General features: G+C 35.4%; 5 protein-coding genes and 1 non-coding gene across 8 annotated transcripts in view; 3 read left to right on the plus strand and 3 right to left on the minus strand.

Annotated features, from left to right (window-relative positions):
* On the plus strand, positions 3248-3850 carry LOC104727690. Its single transcript, XM_010446773.1, has one exon. It carries the CDS (start codon positions 3248-3250, stop codon positions 3848-3850), a length of 603 nt encoding a protein of 200 aa, XP_010445075.1.
* On the minus strand, positions 7745-8413 carry LOC104727691 (aspartyl protease UND-like). The gene has a single exon (XM_010446774.1). It carries the CDS (start codon positions 8411-8413, stop codon positions 7745-7747), a length of 669 nt encoding a protein of 222 aa, XP_010445076.1.
* TRNAS-GCU lies at positions 12834-12915 on the minus strand. The gene has a single exon. It is a non-coding gene; the product is annotated as a tRNA-Ser (tRNA).
* Positions 15453-18098, plus strand: LOC104721982 (AFP homolog 2-like). 3 transcript variants are annotated; one of them, XM_010440069.2, is made up of 4 exons: positions 15453-15633; positions 16079-16154; positions 16430-17413; positions 17491-18098. In XM_010440069.2, exons 3-4 carry the CDS (start codon positions 16519-16521, stop codon positions 17874-17876), a joined length of 1281 nt encoding a protein of 426 aa, XP_010438371.1. In that variant the 5' UTR covers positions 15453-15633; positions 16079-16154; positions 16430-16518; the 3' UTR covers positions 17877-18098. The 3 variants fall into 3 exon arrangements, with proteins under 3 accessions (XP_010438371.1, XP_019088807.1, XP_010438370.1); XM_019233262.1 differs by lacking the exon at positions 15453-15633 and adding an exon at positions 15901-15996; XM_010440068.2 differs by lacking the exon at positions 15453-15633 and having other exon boundaries at positions 16044-16154.
* On the plus strand, positions 19671-21698 carry LOC104721983 (E3 ubiquitin-protein ligase ATL42-like). The gene has a single exon (XM_010440070.1). The coding sequence runs from the start codon at positions 19841-19843 to the stop codon at positions 21149-21151; it is 1311 nt and encodes a 436-aa protein (XP_010438372.1). The 5' UTR covers positions 19671-19840; the 3' UTR covers positions 21152-21698.
* LOC104721984 (casein kinase 1-like protein 3) overlaps positions 23015-24026 on the minus strand; it is a gene marked incomplete in the record, with an annotated part of 3916 nt that continues 2904 nt past the window's right edge. The window contains 3 exon segments of the mRNA XM_010440071.2: positions 23015-23536; positions 23743-23879; positions 23957-24014. Coding sequence (XP_010438373.1) covers positions 23399-23536; positions 23743-23879; positions 23957-24014 — 333 coding nt within the window.

The following is a 24026-nucleotide window of genomic DNA, read 5'->3' on the forward strand; positions in this document are numbered from 1 at the left end:
ATGGAAAGACGAAGCAATAGGTGATTTCTGTAAAGGTTAAATGCCCAACTGGTTCAGAATTAAGATGATCCGATGGCTGCAAGCAGCAATAAGGGCCAGTTTTATGAGGTATTGAAAAATGTTAGCTTTGGACATGAATGTTAGCTTCGGATATAAATGTCCTCAGTTTTATGAGGTATTTAAAAAATGTTATGGGGTATTTAATATAAAATTATTAATAAGTAAATGAGTTGATATATACGAGAGATCTCCTAACATGAGTTGGCCAGATTTAATTAGTCAGCGGTTGTACGCCTAATCCCGAGTTAAAAAACAAGTGGAGAACCTCTATATAATATACACAAACTTCTATGATCATGCAGAAACTTAAAAGCTCTAATTGATTTCCAACTATGTCTATGGCCATAAAGTTCTTCACCCTCTTCTTCTTCCTTTTGGTTGAATCATCCACCGCAAAATATATCCAAGGTGAGTTTTTCGTTAAGGTCGGCGACGGTGGAAGACTCACACGTAGGAAACCACATGAATCAGGGGTCGATTATTTCCATATGCTTGTAAGGAAGACGGAAGATTTGCAACGTGAAGCAGACGAGAATTATCCGCTCTGGAAATCTACAAATTACTTGGAGCGATATTTGTTTCTTCTTAAAAAAGCTCAGGAATTTGTTGAGCTTTGGGACGAGCGGCGGAAGAGCCAAGTTTCGGGAAACCCATATCTACACCTTGTCTTGCGGAACAAGGTTCAAGGTGACTTGTGGCCTGTAATCTATGATTACTGTCGTCAATCTGAGGGCACAAATGTCTCGACGTACACGTACATGATGTATGATTTTTGTCGTCAATCCGAGGGTACAAATCTCCTCAAGTACATGACATATAGCCTCAGTCCAGAAGCTGCAAATGGTTTAGTTCCTCCAATGTTTAATTATTCTAGTCCCTGTTTCCGAGATAGGTTTTTCGTAGGTCTTTCGTTTTGGTTTGGAGGCTTATTTTATTTTCTTTTATTCTCTCTTTTAATTTTTTTTTCTTTTATTCATTGTTTCCAAAGTTTTTTGTAATGAGGAAGAGAAACGAAAAATACTATATTGGATGAATAATTTGTAAATTCATATAAAATTGTAAATTATGAAAATTAAATATACGAATTTTGAAATAACTCTTACTAATTATAATATGAATTGTAATTGTAGGTGTTAAACAAGAACATTTTTTTCCTTTGTAACAGAAAACAAGAAACAATTTTCATATGTATCAGAGATCTTTGTTAAATTTTTTTTTGAACAAACTAAAGATCTTTGTTAATATGATTTGGTCAAAGATAGTTTATATCTTTGTGATTGTAATTAGATTCTCTTAGTCTATAAAAGACTTGTAAGTCATTCTAAGCAATACATATAAATATTCTCTTATGATCTTTGATTCTTCATGGTATCAGAGCTGGTGGATCTTTGTTGATCGATTATGACCACGGTGATATACGATCAAAAAGTTTCTAAAAATTTTGACGATTCTCACTCCCACATGATAAAGTCAACGAGGTGGAAGACGAAGACGGTGGCACCAGCGTATCTCCACGACGGAGAACTCATGAGTCATTATCACTCAAGTTCAGTCCAGTGGTGCACTCAAGTTCAGCCCAATGGTGCCCAGATCCGATGATGAAAAGAAAACGACAGTGGAGTCCAAGAAGATGGACATGAAGAAGTATCGACGAACCCGACAAACAAGAACACGACTTGAAGGAATACTTGTGTCACACACAACTCTTGTGTTGTGACATCGACGAACCATTACGACAAGAAAAACCGAGATGACTCAACGGTGGAGTATAACCATATATGTAGAGCTGCATAATCGTACCAAGCTAGGGATCCAATACAAATTATTCAACAAAAAAAACGAAAAAAAATGATCCGTAATGCAAACTAATTAAGAGAACCAAACCACATACATTTCTCATCATATACTCTCACCGTCATAAATCCCCTTTATCTTGTAATTTTTTTTTTCTTTATGTTATAATCACACTAAAAGATTAATAATGAGTTGATACGAGAGATCTCTTAACAATACTTGTAAATAAAAGGAATTAACAATGTACAGTAACACTACACAACTCATCAATAAGAAAATGTATTCTCTAAAGTCTTTTCGCCTTCCTCTCTTTCGAGCTTTTCTTCTACTTGTGATTACTTGTTCTTACCAGTCAAACTAGTATGGACATATATATGGCCTCAGTCCAGAAGCTGGCTTGGTTTAGTTCCTTCATTAGTTTGTTTCTAGTCTCTATTTCTGAAATATGTTTTTTTCGTCTTTTGTGTGTGTGTAGGCTTTTCGTTTTGGTTTTGAGGCTTATGTTATTTTAATTTAATCCATGCATGTTTCAAGATTTGTTGCGAGACAATATTCTAAAAAAGATAATATTCGAAATAAACAAAAATACTAAACTAATTGTGATCGGAGATCATATTTTTGTGGGTTCAACCGATGTAGTTTGGGTGCAATGTGATTCATTAAATTTTAGAATGGTAACATAAGTCAGATGTGATGTAGTTAATCCCATATTTTTGACAAAACGTTATAAAATAATTTATAATTGTGAACAAAATACTCAAAAGGACATTAGTTTTATACTATATTTTTTTAACTGATAGCGACATTTTCATTAAATTACACTATTTACCTTTCAAATATAATAGACACAAAGTTTTCCTGGTGCCTATTTTATATATATATATATATATATATATATTTCGATTGTAATTCACTCGCTATCGAGGATTTTTATCCTTGTAAATTGTAATACATTCTAAAGAAAACTTTTGTCATGAAACTCATTTTTTTTTTTTTAAATAAGATTGGAAAAGAGAAGAAGCTATCAGAACCGCATTGAAATAATGCTGACAGAGAATTAACGAATTCTTTTTTAACGATATCTTCTGTTTTTCTTCTTGATTTACGTCTTGATTTTTAATCCTATTTATTTCACATTTGCAAGCAAATAGCATAATCTCGTTATCTTGTAAAAACTATTTTCTTTATGATTAAATTTAAATATATAATATTATAAATAAATAAATGAGTTGATATATACGAGAAATATCCTAACATGAGTTGGATTTAATTAGTTAGAAGTTGTAAACCCAATCCCAAGTGAAATAAAATAGAAAAAAAAAGTGGAGAAGCTCTATATATAATAGATACAAACTTCTATCATCATGCAGAAACTTAAGCTTGATATCCAACTATGTCTATGGCCATAAAGTTCTTCACCCTTTTCTTCTACTTCCATTTCGTTGAATCATCCACCGCAAAAAATATCCAGAGTGAGTTTTTCTATAAGGTCGGCGACGATGGAAGACTAACACTGAGGACACCACATGAATTATCAGGGAACGAATATGTCCATATGTTTGTAAGGAAGATGGAAGATTTGCAACGTGAAGCAGACGAGAAATACCCGCTCTGGAAATCTACAAATTACTTGGAGCGATCTTTGTTTCTTCTGAAGAAAGCTCAGGAATTTGTTGAGCTTTGGGACGAGCGGCGGAAGAGCCAAATTGCGGGAAACCCATCTCTATACCTTGCCTTGCGCAACAAGGTTCAAGGTGACTTGTGGCCTGTACACTATGATTACTGTCGTCAATCTGAGGGCACAAATATCTTGACGTACATGATGTATGATTTTTGTCGTCAATCTGAGGGTGCAAATCTCCTCAAGTACATGACATATAGCCTCAGTCCAGAAGCTGCAAATGGTTTAGTTCCTCCAATGATTAATTACTCTAGTCCTTGTTTCCTAGTTAGGTTTTTTGTAGGTCTTTCGTTTTGGTTTAGAGGCTTATTTTAGTCTCTTTTATTTTTTATTTTTCTTTTATTCACTGTCTCCAAAGTTTTTTTTTTGTAGTGAGGAAGGGACAATATTGTAACAACTAAAATATTGAAATAAACAAAAAAAATTGGAATACTCATCCTTATTACATAGCAAATATTACAAAATGATTTATTGATTCAGTTAGACAAAACAAAACAAAAAAAAAGTGCGGAATCTTTTAAGATGGACATCACCAAAATTTTAAAGAAATAGTTTAGCCGCCGCCAAAACCACCATTGAGGGTGTAATCGAGCGGTGAGGCGATCTCATGGATCACAATAGATTTTGATACGAATATCTCTGTATTTGTTACACGTATTCCCTCGAGCTCAAACGGTGAAGTTTTGGTGATCATAATGGAGGTTCCTGGAAGTAGAGTTGGGAGACGGGAGTGAACTGCCTTGGAAAGCATGTCAGTGAGGAGAAGTCGTTGTGGTACAAGGTGATATGCTGCAACGATTTTAGATGTCGGGGAGCGTGAGGGTTCTTTGGAGAAGGGAAGAAAGAGAGTCATCGGAAGTTGCTCCTTATCTGCTCCGATAAAAGCCCCTGGCCAGTCTTCAAATATGTTGATCTTGGGCGATGGGTAGAGGTCGGTTATAGGAGGGTTTTAGCTCGTTCCAAGATTCGTCCACATATTTACTTCCATCTCTCTGAAAACCGTAGCGGGAGGAGACCATCGGGGATCTCTAAACGTGGCAGTCATGGATTTGACAAAATCGAATGCGGCATCTTCCATCCTTCTTGAGGCTGCAGTGGTGGCGGACGCGGAGGCTTCGGTGACGGCGAGGACGCAGATGATGATGAGGAGGAGAAGAGCGTACGCCATCGGAGGGAGAAGAAAGAAAGAGAGAGAGAGAGAGAGAGAGAGAGAGTTTTCTGTTGATAGAGATTAAAATTCACAAAATCGAGTACGTGACTTGTTTCTGATAGCAAAGCTAAGTTTGATTCTTACTTTATTTATAGAGAGATTAAGACCTAGATCCTTCGCCTACAGCTGTTTGTTTACAAGAAATGACCGTTGCAGACTTGCAGCGTATACTCAGACCTCGATCCTTCTGGAGAGTTAATAGGTGTAAGAATCTGCTTGGCTCCGTACGGTCGTAGCCTACAGCTGTTTGTTTACAAGAGGTGACCGTTGCAGCGGATACTCAGACGTCGATCCTTCTGGAGAGTTAATAGGTGTAAGAATCAGCTTTGCTCCGTACGGTCGTGGGTCGTCGACTACAGCTGTTTGACCGTTGCAGCGGATACTCAAACTTATTGGGCTTCCTACCCTTAGTGATCCGGCCCATATCTGGAGGCTTTTCGTCTCATAGTAGGTATATTTATGATACATAAACAACACCTTATTGGGCTTGAGCCCTGGGCCTACCCTTCATCATTAGTACACCACTTTGAAAAAGTGTAGTCTTGAATTATGGTGTTCTTGATGCCTTTCATAATAAAAGAACACATCCCATTTTAAAAACATGTGGCATCACATTCATTATTAACGCCAGCTATATTTTTAAAATTGATCACTTATGCTTGCCTTGTTTTGCAAGTGACTGAAGTCAGTATCATAGTAAACCATGCTTTCCAGTTTCCTTCTTGTTTTCAATGTTTTTGTTTCTCTTTTTGGTTGTTGGACTAGGTTCCTCTGACCAGAATTATCCATTTGTTATATATGCTCGTCGAGATTCTGTAAATGCCAGTCTTAACTTTTGCGTTTGGGAACTTTTGGTATATGGCAGGAACCGCGGCTTTGGAAGATGGGGATGCATTTTCTTACCTCTGTATTTGCTACTCTTATCTCCTCTGTTATTTTTTTTTTCCTGTTTCTGTAATTTTCTTTAATTCTTTATGTTAGATGTAATGATGGACCTTCCATCCTTTTCTTTTGCTTGGATCCATTCAAGTAAAAAATAAACACAATAAATTTCTTTAATTCTTTATGTTATTCTTATTTAGTGATTTATTTCCGATTTATCCTTTTTATTCAACTTAAGATTTTTTTTTTTTTTTTTTTTGTTAAAAGGCATTCAAATTTAAAAGCATAGAACCAAATGTTTTACAGAGCTGAATCCCAATATTGGAAACCCAATGAGATAGATATTAGAATAAATATTAAACCAAACTAAAAAACCCCTTAGTTAGAATAGAACCAAACTTGAACCGAAGAGTTGAATCATAACCAATGAAACGGTTAGGCAGTAGTAACCAACTCGAACCATCCCACGCTGTCATCAATGATTGGGGATGAAAAAACACGATCGTGAGAGAGATAAGAGGAGAATCCAGTGTCGATTAGGGTTTGTCCTTTCTTTTAACGAGATCCTTCAAACCAGAGTTGTAGAATGTCGGAGGACAGGATGGAGTTAGAGTGACGGTAGCTGAGTGCTCTGTTTCGCACAAGAGAGTCAATCTGTTTAACAATAAGGTCGGCGGACTTGAAGCTGTTCCGATGAAGACGATGGTTCCTTTCCGTCCATATGTTGTAGATCGTAGCTTGCCAAGCCGTGAGAAGGAGTACCTTGACAACTCTAGAACCTTGGAATCTGGTGAGTTGCTGAAGACAGTCAGACCAAGAACGGACAGGGGAGAAGGAGCAGCGGTTGGCGATGAGGTTCCAGATGCTCCAGCTGAATGGACAGTCAAAGAAAAGGTGATCACGACTTTCCTCAGTCGATCCGCATAGCAGACAAGATGGATCTACTTGTAAACCCCAAGATCGAAGTCTATCCCTAGTTAGACATCTATTCAACACAAATAACCAGGTGAGGAATCTATGCTTTGGTATGCCTTTAGTGAACCAAACGATCCTATACCATGCCACCTTAGGTAGAGTTTCTTTTAGGGCAGTGTAGATGTTACCAGTAGTTCGACCATCTCGCAGTTGGTCATTAATCCACCAGATGTACTTATCCTCTTCGTCTGCTAGTTGTAAGGTAGTTAGCTCAATATGAAGATTGACCTGTTTTTCGGATCGTGCAGGTGGTACCCTCCATGTGCCATGACACCAGAGGTCTGCGATGGTTAATCTTAGCGGGATGCCCAAAGTTCCTTCATTGTGCAGGTAGGTTGACAGCCACCCTAGACTACACCAGTGATCGCTCCAAAACCTACAACTTCTTCCATTGCCAACCTTAATCTTTATCCAATGGAATACCTCTTCCCGAAGCTTTAAAAGTTTGTTCGTTAACCAGGAGAACTTGTTACTTGGCTTCCGGGTCCAAAAGTTACTAAGATCTCCAGAGAGAACAGCCGACTTGAACCACGCAACCCACACCGAGCCTGCCCTGAAGAATAAGAGCCAGATAAGTTTTATCATACGTGTTGTATTCCATTTCCGCAAGTCACGAATACCTAGTCTTCCCTCTGATTTCGCATTTGTGATAGTTTCCCAAGCCACTCGGGCTGAGTGATGACCCTCGGTAGTTCCTTTCCACAGGAAAGCACCAGTTAGAGAGTTTAATGTGTCAATACACTTCTTTGGCAAGAGTTAAATGTGTCAATACAATTAGAGAGTTCAATGTGTCAATACACCAGTTAGAGAGTTCCTTTCCTATATTCAGATATCTTATTGTCCTCAACTCCTCATATTTAGATATCCTATACATGAGAGAGTTAGGTCGTTTTTTCTAATAATCTTATACATAACGAAAACCTAACTTTGAACGAAAAAAAAAGCAAACACTAAAAATTGTTTGGAAAAACAAAACTTGCTCTAGAATATTCGATGTTTATCCTTTCATCATAATTAATTAGTTTTTAACATATTTAACAAATATATTTTGTTTAAACTTATATTTTATAATTTAAAGTCTTACAAATTTTAACTTTGCATAATTATTAATACAAACCGTAATAAAACGAACACATCCCAGTCTACATATTACAATTCTGTTTTTGTAGATAAACCATTTTTGCTTTTATGTCATAACCTATATTGTACCCTTGCAGAGCAGCAGCCCCAATTATGATTTCGTCATCTTCTTCAGGATTCTCATCAATCGCCAAACATAAAGTTCCCTGCTTAAGTAGTATGAATAAACTTCGAACATCCACACTCAATTCGGCTCCTCCCTCAAATATGAAACCAATATCGATATCCTCTGGTATTTTTGAAGCATCAATTGCGTAACATAGCAATGATTTTTGTGGAAGTGATTCTCCTCGAAGTGGTTCCACTCCTATAATATTTTTGACTTTATCCACGATATCTTTATACAAACCTTCTGACAAGTGAGATATAGTTGAGCCCGTGTCAAGATAGACTTGGAGTGGGTAGTCCAACGTTATCTTCTCTCCAACAAGAATGGACTCCAACTGAAACATGTAATGGCCACGGCTGATACTAATCATGGTGGGATTTCCTTGTATGTTTGCTCCATCCCCAAGTATCAAGTTGTGAGTAGAACCATGTTCTCGTATTCGACCAATGCAAAATGAGAACTTGGAGCCGAGCTTCTCTACAATGGAGAAATTTCCAAAGCCGAGGCCTAATATGCCTGTTCCTGTGTAGCTGTGACCCAAAGCTTGATCATTACATCCCATATATACGTCGTGTAACTCTTCAAACCTTCCATCTCTTGTCTGTATTAAAAACGTCTCCGTACTAAGGGTGCCTTGAATCGAATTCCCATCTGCATATCTTTGCTCGTAGCGGCATATCCCACTTGAATATAAATAATTAAATCTGGGATTAGAGTCAGACCCCGTTGTTTCACACTCGGCATCACGATATGTTGTTGAATCTTCTGGCCAATACCTTGGATATATGTGATTAAAGAATATTGGGCAGGGGTAACATTGATTCCATGATAAAGTGCTCCCTGTGTCGATGAGGAGAAACTGCCTTACAGCGGGAGAACCAATGTAAATTTCCGCTAAAAAAGCTAACCCTTGGTAAGCACGCGGTGATGTGAGGGGAGGGGTAAGAATTTTGGAATCAAAATATTGTGCTTTATTAATATGCACAAGAGGAAGATAGAGTGTTTTTGTTTTAGGTTCAGCATTTAACAAAAGGGGGAGGAAAGTGAAAACAAGAAAGATGATTGGGATTTTCATTTTGGAATGATCTTGGAGTGATTTAAGATGTGGTTTAAATAACATGTAATACTAACCTTTTATTCAAGAATGAGGTGATCAAGAAAGTGATCTAGAAGTGAGAAGAAGAAGTCTGTGACACCAATAAATTACTTCATAATTAAGTTAAATATAAGTTCACTTCATTTCATATGAAAGTTGGTTTGATAGTGAAAGAGCAGTGAAAGAGGTTAGTTAGGTCATGTGCATTGGTAGATTGTAAGATAGTTTCTCACAATAAAAAAAATAATAATATTTTTTTTTAAAGTGAGAATCGGTTATGAATGTATTATGTATGTGATGCTCTCACACATGTCACTTACTAAAGTTGCTATAATTTGTTATAGTAAATTAATTCTACAAAAACATAAAATCTGAATTAAACAGTTTATTTGTTGTTATTTTTTTTATAAATCATAAAATAAAATTAGCTATTTCACAAGTTCCATTATGCATAATTTTAAATTATATATTCATATTAATTTAAATTAGATATTCATATATAAATATTAGTATGATTAAACAAATTATGAGAGTTGAAAAATTGTTCATATCATGAAATTAACTATATTAGTATTGATAATTTTATTAATATGTTTTCTAACATTATTGATAATATGTTATATAGTATAAAATATAACTAATTTTATTAATATAGCACAAAACCCATTTTCTCATATAGATAAATAAAGCAATTGTAATATTGGTGTAGATTTTTCAAGTTACTCTGTAATTGTTTTGTTGCTGCTAACCATAATTGTTTCATCACATGACCCAGTTTGTCATGTAGATATGAAGAAACGCATCCTAAATGTGCGTAGGCCAAGCTATCAAATGAGGCACACGATCAAGGTGACAAGGTGCATGTGTGCATGTGTGTGTGTGTACACAGAAGAATTTGAAACAAGGGAAAGGAACATGAAAACAGGATCAAGCTGGAAGAGGATACAAAAGAGTGATCCAAAAGAGGCTTCATAAGACCGATTCTACGTGCAACTGAAAGCAGAGACAACTTCACAACTCAGAACTCAAATCCTAAAACTCTTAAAGCTTCAATTCAACCCGTAGAGTGTTAAATGCACTCACTATAGCCATTTTTTTAAATTTATTTCACTAAAGACAAATGTTCTGTTCCAAAGGTGTTCTTCTGATCAAAACACAACACACAACTCAGCAGCAAAATATTAAAAAAAAAAAAACGTAACCACATAGGATAACCTCAAACTTCTCTTTATCCGAGCTCTTACTTCTTAGCCACATCCATAGTTAGCCAATCCGGAAATGGAGTCAGATCAGGCTCTAACGCCGCTTCCTGGTCCTGGAGGTGACTTTTGTTGCAATTTAACGGTTTCCACATAGCTGGAGAAGTGAGTCGATTTGGTCTCAACAGTTTTGGTCTGAGTTTGATATATATATGTGGACTTCTTGACTGTGATTTATTTGAGTTGAAAGCGAGGGTAAATCGGTAGTAAAGTATCAGCTTGTCTTTCTCGAATGCCCAAGAGAAACAAAGGTACGACTTTCACTTCAGTACAAAGCTGACCTTTTTGTTTCTGACTTGTTGAGCTTTCTGTAGAATTTTGCGGTGCTTCCCAGCCTATCTCAGAGTCTCACCGATCTGCGGCTCTAGATGTGTTCTTACCAGTCTACAAAAAGGTTTGTGTATCTCTAAGAAAAAGCTTCACAATCGTGATTGCGGTGTTCCTTAATTAGTATTTGGTTTATGGTTTTACCACATTTTACTAATTCCTGGGACATTAGAGATTCTTGGAATTGATATTAAAGTGATGATGTTAAGCCTTTTGAGAATGTGGTTATCATTCCTAGTTGAGCTATAGGCTCAGCCCGTTTTTGTATTATATGCTACGCTGATAATATAACTGGACTGATACAGTTCTCCTAATGATACCAATGCTTAAAACTCTTGCAGCAGAGTTGCTATTCAAAGCCTTAAACCACAGTTAGGATTCAGAAAAAGTGAATAAACGATATGGTATTGTAGTATAGTGAGGAACAAAGATGACAGATAAAATTGTCAAAACTGTATATTTATGAATTATGATTATATCACAAGTGAATATACAATCAAGTCAACAACTTGTAATTTTCAGTAAGAATTACAAAGACAGAAAAGAAAAACAAAAGGGATGAATGAAACCTCTAACCTAGTCCTGGAAACCCTAATTTTGCCCACTACTTGTAAGTTCTCGCAGTCAAAAAGAATCACGTAAAAAGGTTTGAAAGAATGTTACCAAGACTTTGTTGGGTACAAGATCTTAGGTTCGATGCAACATAATGTGTCTACGTACGGTTTACCCAATACGCAACCGCTGAACACAAGACTGCAAAAGACGTAAGGATAATTGTCCAACCTTTCCAGTCAAAAGAATCCCGGTGGTCTCCGCCGTGTGATGTGAAATCAAAAGGTGCTTCAACTCGATGGATAGCCACCAAGGCATCCACATACACATCAGGTTCGACTACTTTGACGCCATCCAGACAAAATCCACTAGACGAGTTGACAACACGGATGGATTGACCAACTAGAAGTGTTGGAATCAACGAACCATCTTTCTTGGAGAGGAGGACGGCGAAATCCATCTTCTCCGGCACAACATGGTAAGCCGCCACTTTACGCCAATCTCCTCCGTGGTACACACTGGTTTCTGATATAGGAACGAAGAGGGTAGACGGTAACACTTCTCCTCGGAGTAGAGAATTCGTTGAGAGAAAGGCAGGTGACCATTCGGCGTAAGGGGTTTGAGCGAGAGTTTCAATCACATCGTGGGCTGTCTCCTCCACTGAGCGAGAGGTGACGCCGGCGATCAGAAAGATGGTCGCCGCAAGAACGTAAAAGCGAGACATGAGTTAAAGAGAGAGAGAGTTTCTTGTTTGCTACTTTGATTTTCTTGAAAATAGAGAGAGACTTGAAGTGACAATTAAATTAGCCTACACCGTTTGTTTAAGTCGTTCTTTTTATTACTAATTGCTTAATTTTACGAATTTTATTTCAAACTCAAAAATATACTCCTACATGAAAAATAGCATCGGGAATCACGAAAGCATTAGACTTTTCCGTCCAATCAGAGAAGTTATTCAAACATAAATTATTACTACTACGATAATACAGTAAGTACAATTTTAATTTTAAAACATCGGAACTCACCAAACAATTAAACTTCTCCGTTTCATCAAAGTTTTTCAGTCAATCATAAAGTTTTCCACTAATTTTTATTTCACAGTTTTTAAATGAAATAGTGCAACGCCACAACTTATCCCTACATGCATACATGATAGATATCATATCACTCAGACGTAAACCCGATTTTTCAGCAATTCTACTTTTACTGTCGAGGTAAATAAGTACAACTTTTATTTATCTTTTTCTCCTCCCCACAAACATTTATTTCTTTTTAAGCATAACGATTTGAAAAATGGATACACTAAACACTATGTTAATGCTTAGTCATTTCATTGTAGTTTTAGTTAAATTTAGGACTTGTTATATACTATTATTCTAATACATATTGCGTATAAAACGATGGCACTTCTTTAAAAATATAATATAAAGACAGTTATATAAATTTTGACGAAAAAAAAAACAGTTATATAAATTATTAAATCAAATTCTAAAAATATGCATATAATAACATTCTTGCGTAGTTGCGTTGGTGCTTGCAAATTCTCTTCATCATGTATGTGTATATACAACATTTCATGCCTTGTATCAAATATCCAATTTTATTGTAAGTTTTAACAATGTAGATTGTAGTTTTTGGAGGGAAAAAACTGGAAAATATCAACCGGTTTTTTCCTTTTTAATGGACATATCTCAACAGCTTTAAGAAACGAAAAAAAAAAGTGAAAAATCGGAAATAAAAATGTAGTTCGTCGCCTGAGAGATTCGAACTCTCGCGGGGAAACCCCATGTACTTAGCAGGCACACGCCTTAACCACTCGGCCAAAGCGACTTTGATGTCTGTTGAACAATTATAATATATTAATATACTTCTAAACTTCGATATTTGAACATAATGATATATTATCCATATCCAACTAATTATTATGAAGAAAGTGGGGAGCTAGAAATATTCAATTTATAATAAGTGGCCAAGTTTATATTATATCTTTTACAAACGCATAAATATGTGTTTTTTTTTGTTTTTTCCTTACAAAAAAAACTTGTAAAAGCAACGAAAAATCATTTTGGTAGATGTGAATAGTTATGGACTTGTTTCGACTTTTAAAGAAATTTGGGCCCATTGTTTTTCCATTCATACATTTTTTGGTTGACATATACTCTCTCTCTCTCGGTCATAATCTCCAATTAATATGTACTAGAGATGAGAATCCGCGCAACGCGCGGGGTTATATGCTAATCATGCTTGCCTTAAATTTTATGTTGAGTTAATGATATATCATTAATTAAAAAACCTACGTATATATTTTATAAAATTATTTTAATAAACATGTTTTTTTTTCTGGACCTAGTACATGTGTTTAGCCGACACCAATGCTAATGTATCTTTTTATGTATTTTTTGTTTTGTTTTTCCTTTTATGTTTTTTATTATATGTAAGAGTGTGCTAGCACCCAAGCACATAGTTCCATTATTTTCTCTGAATTTTTTTGTAACAGAGGGTCCAAATTTTCAGATTTTTAAATTATAAAATAAAAAGTTGTTATTTATTTACGTTAGTACAGGGTTTAAAAGTTTTTTGAGCCGGTCCTGTTGATGTGTATAACAAATTTGGGGTTATAAAATATATTTGAGATTATATGTTCCGGTGAAGGTGATATTTACGCGTGTTTTGTATTGTTTTTTACTGTGCAATTATATTTGTCTGATTTACCATTTGGTTAAAATGGACCTTAACAGGCAATTGTCTAAAGCTTTTTATTTCACTTGATGGACCTATTTGTTTTTAGTATTGGGGTTTTTTTTGCTTATTATGTTTTTTTTTTTCTTTTTTGTTCTCAATTGACCGTGTTGTGTAATTATTTTCTTCTTCTTCCTTTTAAAAACATGAAGTTAGCAAAAATGTTGAAAAAGCCTCAACTTTACTTATGGTGAATTAAATTGTCAATTTTTATTATTTTCAGTTAAATTGCAAATTTTTATTGACTTTGCCAAATAAGATACACAATTAAGTTAATTGACAGATATATTTTACAGGGCTAAGTCAGCGTTTGAAAGTACACATTTTTGTTGTTTTTTCAAAGTCAATCCATATAATTTTATTAACAAGTACTGTTAGTTATTGTAAAAACACCAAAATAAAATTTATACTTTATAAGTGCATTGATATTACAAAACAAAGAAATTTACTATGGGGTAAATTTTGCAAATATAACATATTACATATAATATTCTAATATTTATATTAACTATCTAAATAAACTGATTATATTAGTATACTAACCTATTTAAATGATTTATGAAAACGAATAGACCTGTGGTGTACCACCAGATAAATTCTAGTATTAAGACAAAAAAAGAAACAAAAAAGGATATGGTGATTCAAAACTGCCAACCTATTGGATGAGTCAATCAATACTTAACCAACCAATACGTATGTAACACAAACACATATATATATATATTTTTTTTTTTCGCTAGTCTCTTATTTGGACTTTCCCCTTCTCCATCACGATCAATAGAACCGTGTACAGTAAAAATTTCTTTTAATTTAGGAGAGAGTGGTTGATTGTTTGATTGGTGATGCTTCTGGTAAGTCTTGGGAAGACTGTTCATTGAGTCTATTTTGGTTTGGCTTGCTGGTGGAAGCTAAGTCAGTTTCTGGTAAATTCTTCCGTTAGTAGGTTGTTTGGTAGATTAGATTGTTGTTCTTTTTATTTTGATGCTCGTTGATAGTGTATTATTCTATGTGTTCTTGTGAAGAGTTTTGTTTCTTTTTGTTTGGTTTATCTTTTTGTTAAGTTGCTTTCTATGAATCTAAAAGATTAAACTGTGTTGGTTTCAAATTTTAGTATTTCAGTTTTACCATTTTATTTTCTTTTCCTGTATATTTCGAAGTTTTTTTACTGGTTTTGATGTTTGGGGCTGATGGTTTATCTTAGAATCATGTAGATTAAAATTTCTGATAGTGATATTTCTATGTTTTTTATATTTATTTTGTCACCAAAATATATACGTTCTGGAAAATTAAATAAAATAAGAGTGGGCTTATAAAACTGGATAAAACCCAAATAATTTGAATTTCAAATTGGATACAAAGCCCACAAAATTTGTAGAAAATTATGCTGACGTATAGCTTAGAATCAGAGAAACTCTCTAATTATATATATATAGATTTTAAAATAAATAAATCCATACAACTATATAAAACAAATTAATAATAACTACAAATGTATATAATTATGTCATTAGTATATGGTGGTTATAGTGTGTATGTAGCTAAAATAGGCACAAGATACACATGCGACTAAATAAATAGAAACAAAATTATAATAATAGTAATAAAAAAAAAAAAAATTATGAAAGGAAATGGTCCGTACTAAAAAAAAAAAAAAAAACTCTAGTCCCCTCTGAACCCGAAGAGAAGCGGACCCTCAAATCGCTGCTGCTGCAAACTCTCCAGGAGCCACGCCGCGGAGCTCTAGGGTTTTTTTTTTTTTTTAAATTCTCTGATCATCATCTCTTTCCCTTATTTTTAATTGTTGTTCAGGTATCAATCATCATCCATCTTCTTCTCTCTCTCTTAATTGTGATTGTGTGATTGGAAATTAAAAATCTTTGATTTTAAGCTGATTTGGCACTATTGCTTCATTTGAATTCGCGTCTAGGGCCTATTTGATTTCAATCTTCTATAGAGTTTATGGATATCTCTTAAGTGATTTTCTTGATTTAAGATTACTGAATTTGTTTTTTTTTTTTTTTTTTTTTTTTTTTTTTTTTTTTNTGTTTCTATAGCTGACAGATCTTGCATAGATCTCTTATACTGTCTCTCCGGTTCTTCTGGGTTTTGATTTTTTTTTATTTTATTTTTAAGTTTTAGCTGAGATAGGAGGAGTGTGATGACTGATGAATGGTTTGTTTCCATTTTTAGTTTATACTTCAAAATGGAAATAATTTTTGAAGCCTAAATGGTTCTTTTTTTTTTGTTGTCACAGAACCCACAAGGTATTGCTGTTAAGGAAGTGACAAGGAGGTTCTGAGACTGTTTCTTTCAATGGTTTTGTTTCTAAGGTACATTTACGAGTCCCCATGTTTCTCAAACTAGTTGTTCTGGTAGCCTTTGAGATATACATATGTTAGGATTGAATTTGGCGAGATTGTGCCCGTTTGTTACTCTGTGTTGCTACTTGCTAGTTGAGTAGATGTGATTACCACCATAAAAGTCAGTACAAGTTTACTTCCACAGCCATCTATGATTCTCAAAGTTGCTAACTTTAGTTCTTCTATTTAGAATCCGATTTGGTAGCTTTGGATAACGATTCTGTTTGTGATGTTATATTTCTCAGATGATAATCAAGATTGTTGAGGATATCCTAAAGATCCATTGAGCTGCTCAGAATTGCTTTTAAAGTTTGACAAAAAAAAAAAAAAAAGAATGGAGGATGATAATGGGCTCGAGCTCAGCTTAGGTCTTTCTTGTGGAGGATCATCAGGAAAAGCTAAGGGTAACAACAATACTAATAATGCTGGAAGCTCCTCGGAGACTCACAGGGCAGAAGGAGGCGATCGGAGTGCTAAAGTGATTGATGACTTCAAGAACTTCCTCCATCCGACTTCTCAAAGACCAGCAGAGCCGAGTTCTGGTTCTCAGAGAAGCGATTCGGGTCAACAGCCTCAGCAGAATTTCTTCAACGACCTCTCCAAAGCTCCTACCACTGACGCTGAAGCTTCCACGAAATCTTTGTGGGTGGATGACGAGACACGGAAAGAAGCAGGAAACAAAAGAAAGTTCGGGTTCCCGGGGATGAATGATGAAAAGAAGAAAGACAAGGACTCGTCACATGTTGATATGCATGAGAAGAAGACAAAAGCTTCCCATGTTTCAACCGCGACAGATGAAGGATCAACAGCTGAAAACGAAGATGTAGCAGAATCTGAAGTTGGCGGCGGTTCTTCTTCCAACCACGCAAAGGAAGTGGTACGTCCTCCTACTGAGACAAACGTTGTGGACAACGTAATTGGTCAAAGGAGGAGCAGCCATGGCGGATCTGGCACCGAAGAGTTTACAATTCGCAGCATGAGTTACACTGTACCTTTCACGGTTCATCCTCAAAATGTCGTCACTAGTATGCCTTACTCTTTACCGGCAAAAGAGTCTGGACAACATGCAGCAGCCACAAGTGTATTGCAACCAAATGCTAATGCTGGAAATATCCCAATTATGTTCGGATACTCACCGGTCCAGCTCCCTATGCTGGATAAGGATGGTTCAGGCGGGATTGTCGCGCTCTCTCAGTCCCCATTCGCCGGAAGAGGTCCATCAAGCTCGGGTGAGTAAACCTTATCCTTAAAAAGGGCACTAAATCATTACTGCTTAAATAATAACTTCTTTTTGTCTCCCAAAAAGCTACTGCCAAAGGCGTGGGAAAACAGCCTGTAGCAGAAGAAGGTTCATCTGAAGATGCATCAGAACGGCCAACAGGAGATAATAACAACAACAATGCTGCTTTCTCTTTCGACTTTTCAGCTATAAAACCCGGGATGGCAGCGGATGTGAAGTTTGGAGGATCTGGTGCACGTCCTAACCTACCGTGGGTTTCAACCACCGGTTCAGGCCCACATGGCCGGACAATCTCTGGGGTCACATACAGGTACAATGCAAACCAGATCAAAATCGTATGCGCCTGCCATGGCTCGCACATGTCGCCAGAGGAGTTTGTCCGGCACGCAAGCGAGGAGTATGTTAGCCCTGAATCATCCGTGGGAATGACTGCCGCGTCAGCTCACACCTGAAAAGATGTCTGAAATCTTGTAAACGTAAGGAAGGGTTTGTAATGAGTAATCTTTTTGGAATATACACTTATTTATGCTTACTCTCTCGCTCGGATCAAACCTCTCAAGCCAAATTTTTTATTGGAGCTTTCTGCTTATGTTGTTGTAATCTTTCTTTGTTCTTCATCTCAACCTTGTGTAAGCCTCTTCCTTTTTGTTTTTTGGTTTAAAGGAAATTATATATATCCACAACATTGTCGTTATGATTTATTCTTTTTGAAGAACAATATTTTTATCACTTTTAGTTAATAAAGTGATCATGTTGCGGTTAAATTCTATGTCAATGCTCAATCATAAACCCGAAATACTAATTAGTTTATTCATTGAAACAAATCTAAGATTATTGGTTTGTGAAAATAATTGAAAGACTAAAATAGTAAAGCATGAAAGCCATCACTCAATCATGAAAAATGCAACTTTGACTTTTCTTTCTCCCCCCCCCCATGGCTATTTGACTATTTCGTGAAGCTGGTGGTTGACTTTTCTCTTATTCATCCGAGCGAATGCAGCAATTATATTCATACTTCATTACCATTTTGATCTATCACAATTCATTAAACATTTATATTGGTTGTCACTAGTTAAGTATACTTAGTAGCAGTGCCGGCTCGACATTTTTTAATGCCCGACGCAAATTAATAAATTATGCCCTAATTTTTTTTTTTGCCACTGACAAACAATATTATTGAAAAAAACCAACCGTATGAATTTATTATCTGTGAAACGATAAAACGAATGGCTAATGATAATTTGATTAATCAAAAAAAGTTTCAGTTTTTACTCAAAGTCCTGCCTTTAAGATACCTTTCTCCTTAACACTTTGATTTTGTTTTTTCAAAGTAAACAAAGTTTTCAATGGAAATTGTTTAGGGTTTTATTAAAAATTTAAAATTTTACTAAACAAAAGTGTTAACAAGATATTAAACTTCACATTTTATTAAATTAAAGACTTAAATCCCACAAAATATGGTGAAAACTGAAAAGAAAGCCCAACAAAAATAATTTATATGAAAAGCTTAGATTTCTTTTTTAAATTTAAAAGACTTGTGAAGAAAAAATAAAAAAGCATAAAACACCTTAAAATTTTTTTCAAAAAAATATGCCCTTCAATTACTATGCCCTAATCGATGGCTTCATTAGATTGTGCCATGGGCCGGGCCTGCTTAGTAGAATAATTCCCGTCACGAAACCATACTAAGGGAGTTGCATGACTTCTATTAGTTTTTTGAAGAAACAATGTATGTAGTGCTTCTTGGACCATGGTTGAATGATTTATCAAGAAGTTGGAAAACCATGGACCATGGTTCGAATCTCTTCTTATTGCTACTTGTTTCAATCAAACCATAATTACACGAACGAACGATCTAGAAAAATATATAATAATATTTGATATTAGTTTTCTGAAACATTTAAGATGAAAGATTGTTTTCTTCTTTCTAGATAGCAAAATATAAATCGTATAACAAAAATACAATGAACCGAATTGAAAAGAGATTTGGTTTTATTGTGTACCTTAATTTATTTTTATTGTTGGTAGACCAAAAAAAAAATAATACTAGTCAAAATATGTGATGCAAGGTTTCAAATTTGTATTTAATGAATGAAAAATACGTCCCGATCAGTATAAAAATAAAATATACCCCAAAATATCATCAAAATGAGGTATGAGAATAACAACCCACCGAATGATAAAATTGTTTTAAATTAAAAAGACAATAATAAAATAAAAATAAAAAGCAAATAGCATACAAAAATGTTGTCACGTAGGTGACGTAATAATATTAATTTACATCTAAAGAGGAAAATTTATAAATCATTATCTCTCACATAATCTCCATTTTCATAAATATTTCAAACCCCACAAAAAAAAAATCAAGAAACAAAAGTTTCTCACGTATCGAAAGATCTTCTCTCATCTTCCTCCGATGTATCAAATCTTCTTCTTCTTTCTTTCACTCCTCCATAGTTATCACTATGTCTCTGCTCAGCCTCCTCCTCCGTTCAGAAACGGCGACCTAGTCGCCAATTTCGAGCCGAGTTTAGCCGTCGTCACCGGAGTTCTCGCCATCATGTTCGCACTCACTTTCGTCCTCCTCGTCTACGCTAAGTGCTGCCACATAGATCTCCGGTCAGGTACCGACGACAGAAGAAGACACAATCGTCGGCTTCGTCAAGGAATATTCTTCAACCGGTCAACGGCCTCATCGGATCGATTCTCCGGTTTAGACAAAGCAGCAATCGAGTCTCTTCCTCTGTTTAGGTTCTCTGCTTTGAAAGGATCAAAACAAGGGCTTGAGTGTTCTGTTTGTTTGTCTAAATTCGAAAGTGTTGAGATTCTTAGATTGTTGCCTAAATGTAGACACGCTTTCCACATAGGTTGTATCGATCAGTGGCTTGAGCAGCACGCGACGTGTCCTCTCTGCAGAGATAAAGTCTCAATGGAAGAAGATCCCTCTGTTTTCAATTACGGAAACAGGTTCAGGTTCTTGAATCAGTCTGAGGTTGGAGAAGATTCGAGCTTGGAGCTTTACATCGAGAGAGAAGAAGAAGAAGAAGAGAGAAGACAAAGACAAGAACTTGGTGGGTCGTCGAGATTTAGCATAGGAGGGAGTTTTCGGAAGATTCTGAAGTTAGGTAACAAAGAGAAAACGTTACTTGATCAACAAGTGAATGATAAAGATGATAAGAAGCTGATGCATAAGTTCAATCATAGGATCATTGTGTCGGATGTTGTGTTTAAGAATCGTTGGAGCAACGTGAGTTCATCGGATTTGATGTTTTTGAACTCAGAGATGGTTAATTCGATTTCTAGCGAGAGATTCTCGTCGATGGATCGAGTCAAGAGGAAAGGGGATGAAGAGGATCAGATAGGTATCTTGGGGATCAAGGAAGAGATGGAAGCGAAGAGATTGTTGGAGAACAAGCTCACTTCAATGAAAACTATGTTATTGTCGGAAAACGGAGACTCTAGTTCGAAATCTAGAAGCGTTATGATAGAACCGGGAAGAAGATCAGTGTCTGAGATCACTACGGTTCCTAGACATAGTATTGCGGTTCATGGAGATTGCAGTGGTTCAACCGCAGCCACTGCGTCTGCGTTACAAACCGGAGGGAATGAGACGGAAGAGAGAAGACGGCGTTTGTGGCTGCCGATCGCTAGAAGAACAGCTCAATGGTTTGCTAACAGAGAAAAAAGACATCAAACTAACACAACACACCAACACTTTGATGTATAGTTTAGTTTCTTTATTTTTCTTCAAGAATTGCAATTCTTTGTCAGATTCAAATTTTTCTTTAGCTTTTTTTTATTTTTTTGTTATTGACCTGACAATTCGAGATTATGTTTAGAGAAGAATTCTAATAAAGTTATACTCCATGGTAGTTAGATCAACAGAAAATGGTTTGTGTAAGTAAATAAGATGGGTTTATAAATAAACAAAGCTTTGACTCTCATAATATATTAATTGGTTGAATTATTGCAGGATTTTATTTTTAAAAGAGCACAATAATTGTTTTCAATAAGTAGAACATGTCAGCTTACCTGGTTACAGAAGCAACCACACCCATTTTCAAAATAAAATGAACTACCCCTTGGTTTTGTCTCTAGATAGTTGTGTTATTTGGTTTTGGACTAACATTACTAAAACATGTATATAATTACAAAAATACATATTAGTAGTTGGTCAACTAACTACTAACTATGTTATTTTAATTTTCATAACAAATATATATACAAATTTATTCATTAATAAACATCTCAATTTGAAAGGAAGAAAAAATTAGTGCAAGAAAACTGAATCCAGATTTTATATAAGCAAAATTACTTTGTATTAGCTTACTTGAAAGTGATTATGAAAGCTAATCCCATTTTTAAAGCACTTTTCTTTTTAATTATTTAGTTCATTTTTTCCGTTAACAGTTACAGATTGATATCCACCAATCATATATATAAATTATAAATATATAGATATTTATCATTATAGATGTGGGAATCTGACTCCTCTGAAATTTTCTTTTAATGATACTTATATGCCACTATACTTAAATTATATGTTTATTTTGTCATGCATAGAAGCACATAATACACTCTGCTATATAATACACAATACAATAGGTAAATGAGGCCAAAGATTGTTGTTATGTAAAAAGGAAGTCATTGCATCATACATATCATATGGTCCAACTTATGACGTTTATGAATGGACACGCAATTTTAGTGTAAATTATTTAATCGAACCTAACGAAACTATTTTATACTTTTATACGTGTATTAGGTTTGCGTTGCGACCCTCTCTTTTGTATTGTACTAGTGTGCTATCTCCCATTCTAGTTGGTATCTGGTCGAATTTTAGTAAAATTTGGAGGATACATATATTTTAAAACAAACTTTGAGGAGTATATATATTTCATCCGTTTCATAATATAAGATGTTTTAGAAGTTTTTCTTTGTTTCTTAATATAAGATGTTTTCAACTTTTTAAATAACTTTTAGATTACTTTTATATTTTCTTATTATTTATTTTATGCAGTCTTTTTTATGATTGGTTGAACTTTTTGAAAATGATTATTTCTTAATCTGCTTGTTTTCACTCAAAACATCTAATATTTTGAAACGGAGGGAGTATTATATAATACTGAACATAGTAAAACGTCATGATGGAAGAAATATAACACAAACTTGCTTTTAGTTACACAATTGGATCTTCCCCCCTATGCCCTAAGATATTGTTTCATCAAGGCTGCATATAACAAACGTACACCTACCTCTTTGGGTGATGATGATTTCCTGACTGAGGGCAACAAATCGAGCCGTCTCATACGGCAGAAACATCGACCTTTTGACTGGCTCCATGAGCTCTCTCACACATTTGTTCTTTTCCAGATTAATTGCTCAGTCAATATCTCTGAGTTATTAACAAAATTTAAACCCCACTCTCAAAATCTATACCTATTGGAAATAACAAGAATCAAACATGGGCGGCTGTGAAAGAAACCTGTGCACAACTGCTAAGCCTTTGAAGACATCTCAGCTCAAGCTTGTCTCTGGAATTTTCTGCAAAGAACGTTTTTATTCATTAACAAATACATATATCAAGCTGCAGCACAAGGTTATTAAATCACATAGCACAAAGTAGCTAAAAAAAAATGATATATATGGATCACATAACAAGATTACACATCCGGTGCAAGAATTATACAAAAGGTTGGGGAAAATCTTGAATGAAAAAGCAAACATACACTTCATGCCTTGTGTGTGTAACACAAAATGCTTCAGCGAACGCCTTCTTGTCCACAAAGTTCAGGGAATATACATACAAAGCATTGGCACTTTTCTTCCAGCCAAAGGTGGAGATACAAAGGTGTTAGTGACACCAACTTCTGATTTCTGCTGTAGTTGCAGAGGTGCGATAAGGGTGTGACTAAAATTCATAGTGCTTAATCTCAACTCACCATTTCAGAATAAAGCTACATTTTTCTTTGCATCATTTCTCTGGAGACATGAAAGAGGAAGTCCAGCCGCCTGTTCTATTCCCACTTCCATACCCAGAATTTGAAGTTTCAGGTCCGACATTTCTTTTTGAGGTACCGGCAGGAGATAGTGAAGTGAATGGCATGTTCATCTGCAATGGGTTATCAGCAAGATAATGGTCATATCTCAAAGATCAATATCAAGTTTGCATAGTCTAATTAACTGACAATCCAAAACGGTTAAAAGCTTTTTTTTAGGGATTTATGAAGGGTTCTGTGAGAGCAACACAATTGCAGGTAAGACATGCTGACACAAGCGAAGAGTTGCAGGACAAAACAGTTATTTGGAAATGCATACATTCTTGTGGACGGGGTGATCAAAACCCACATTCCTCCCTACAGCAGTATTATTATTTATCTGCGGGCTTGGACCAATGGCATTAGTCGATCTGACACGTTCAGAGGCCTCGGCTTCATAAGAAATATTTGGTCCTCCTGCCAAACAGAGCGTCAGAAATTTGAAGATAAACAATTGTAACAACAAACCAAACAACCCATTAACTAGAGCTTACCCCGATGGTTGGTGGTGTCCACTGGCATTGCACGAGCGCTGCTAGAACCGGGAACTGCCTGCAGTACAAA

This window comes from Camelina sativa, chromosome 11 (assembly GCF_000633955.1).
Source record: "Camelina sativa cultivar DH55 chromosome 11, Cs, whole genome shotgun sequence".
Taxonomy (NCBI): domain Eukaryota; kingdom Viridiplantae; phylum Streptophyta; class Magnoliopsida; order Brassicales; family Brassicaceae; genus Camelina; species Camelina sativa.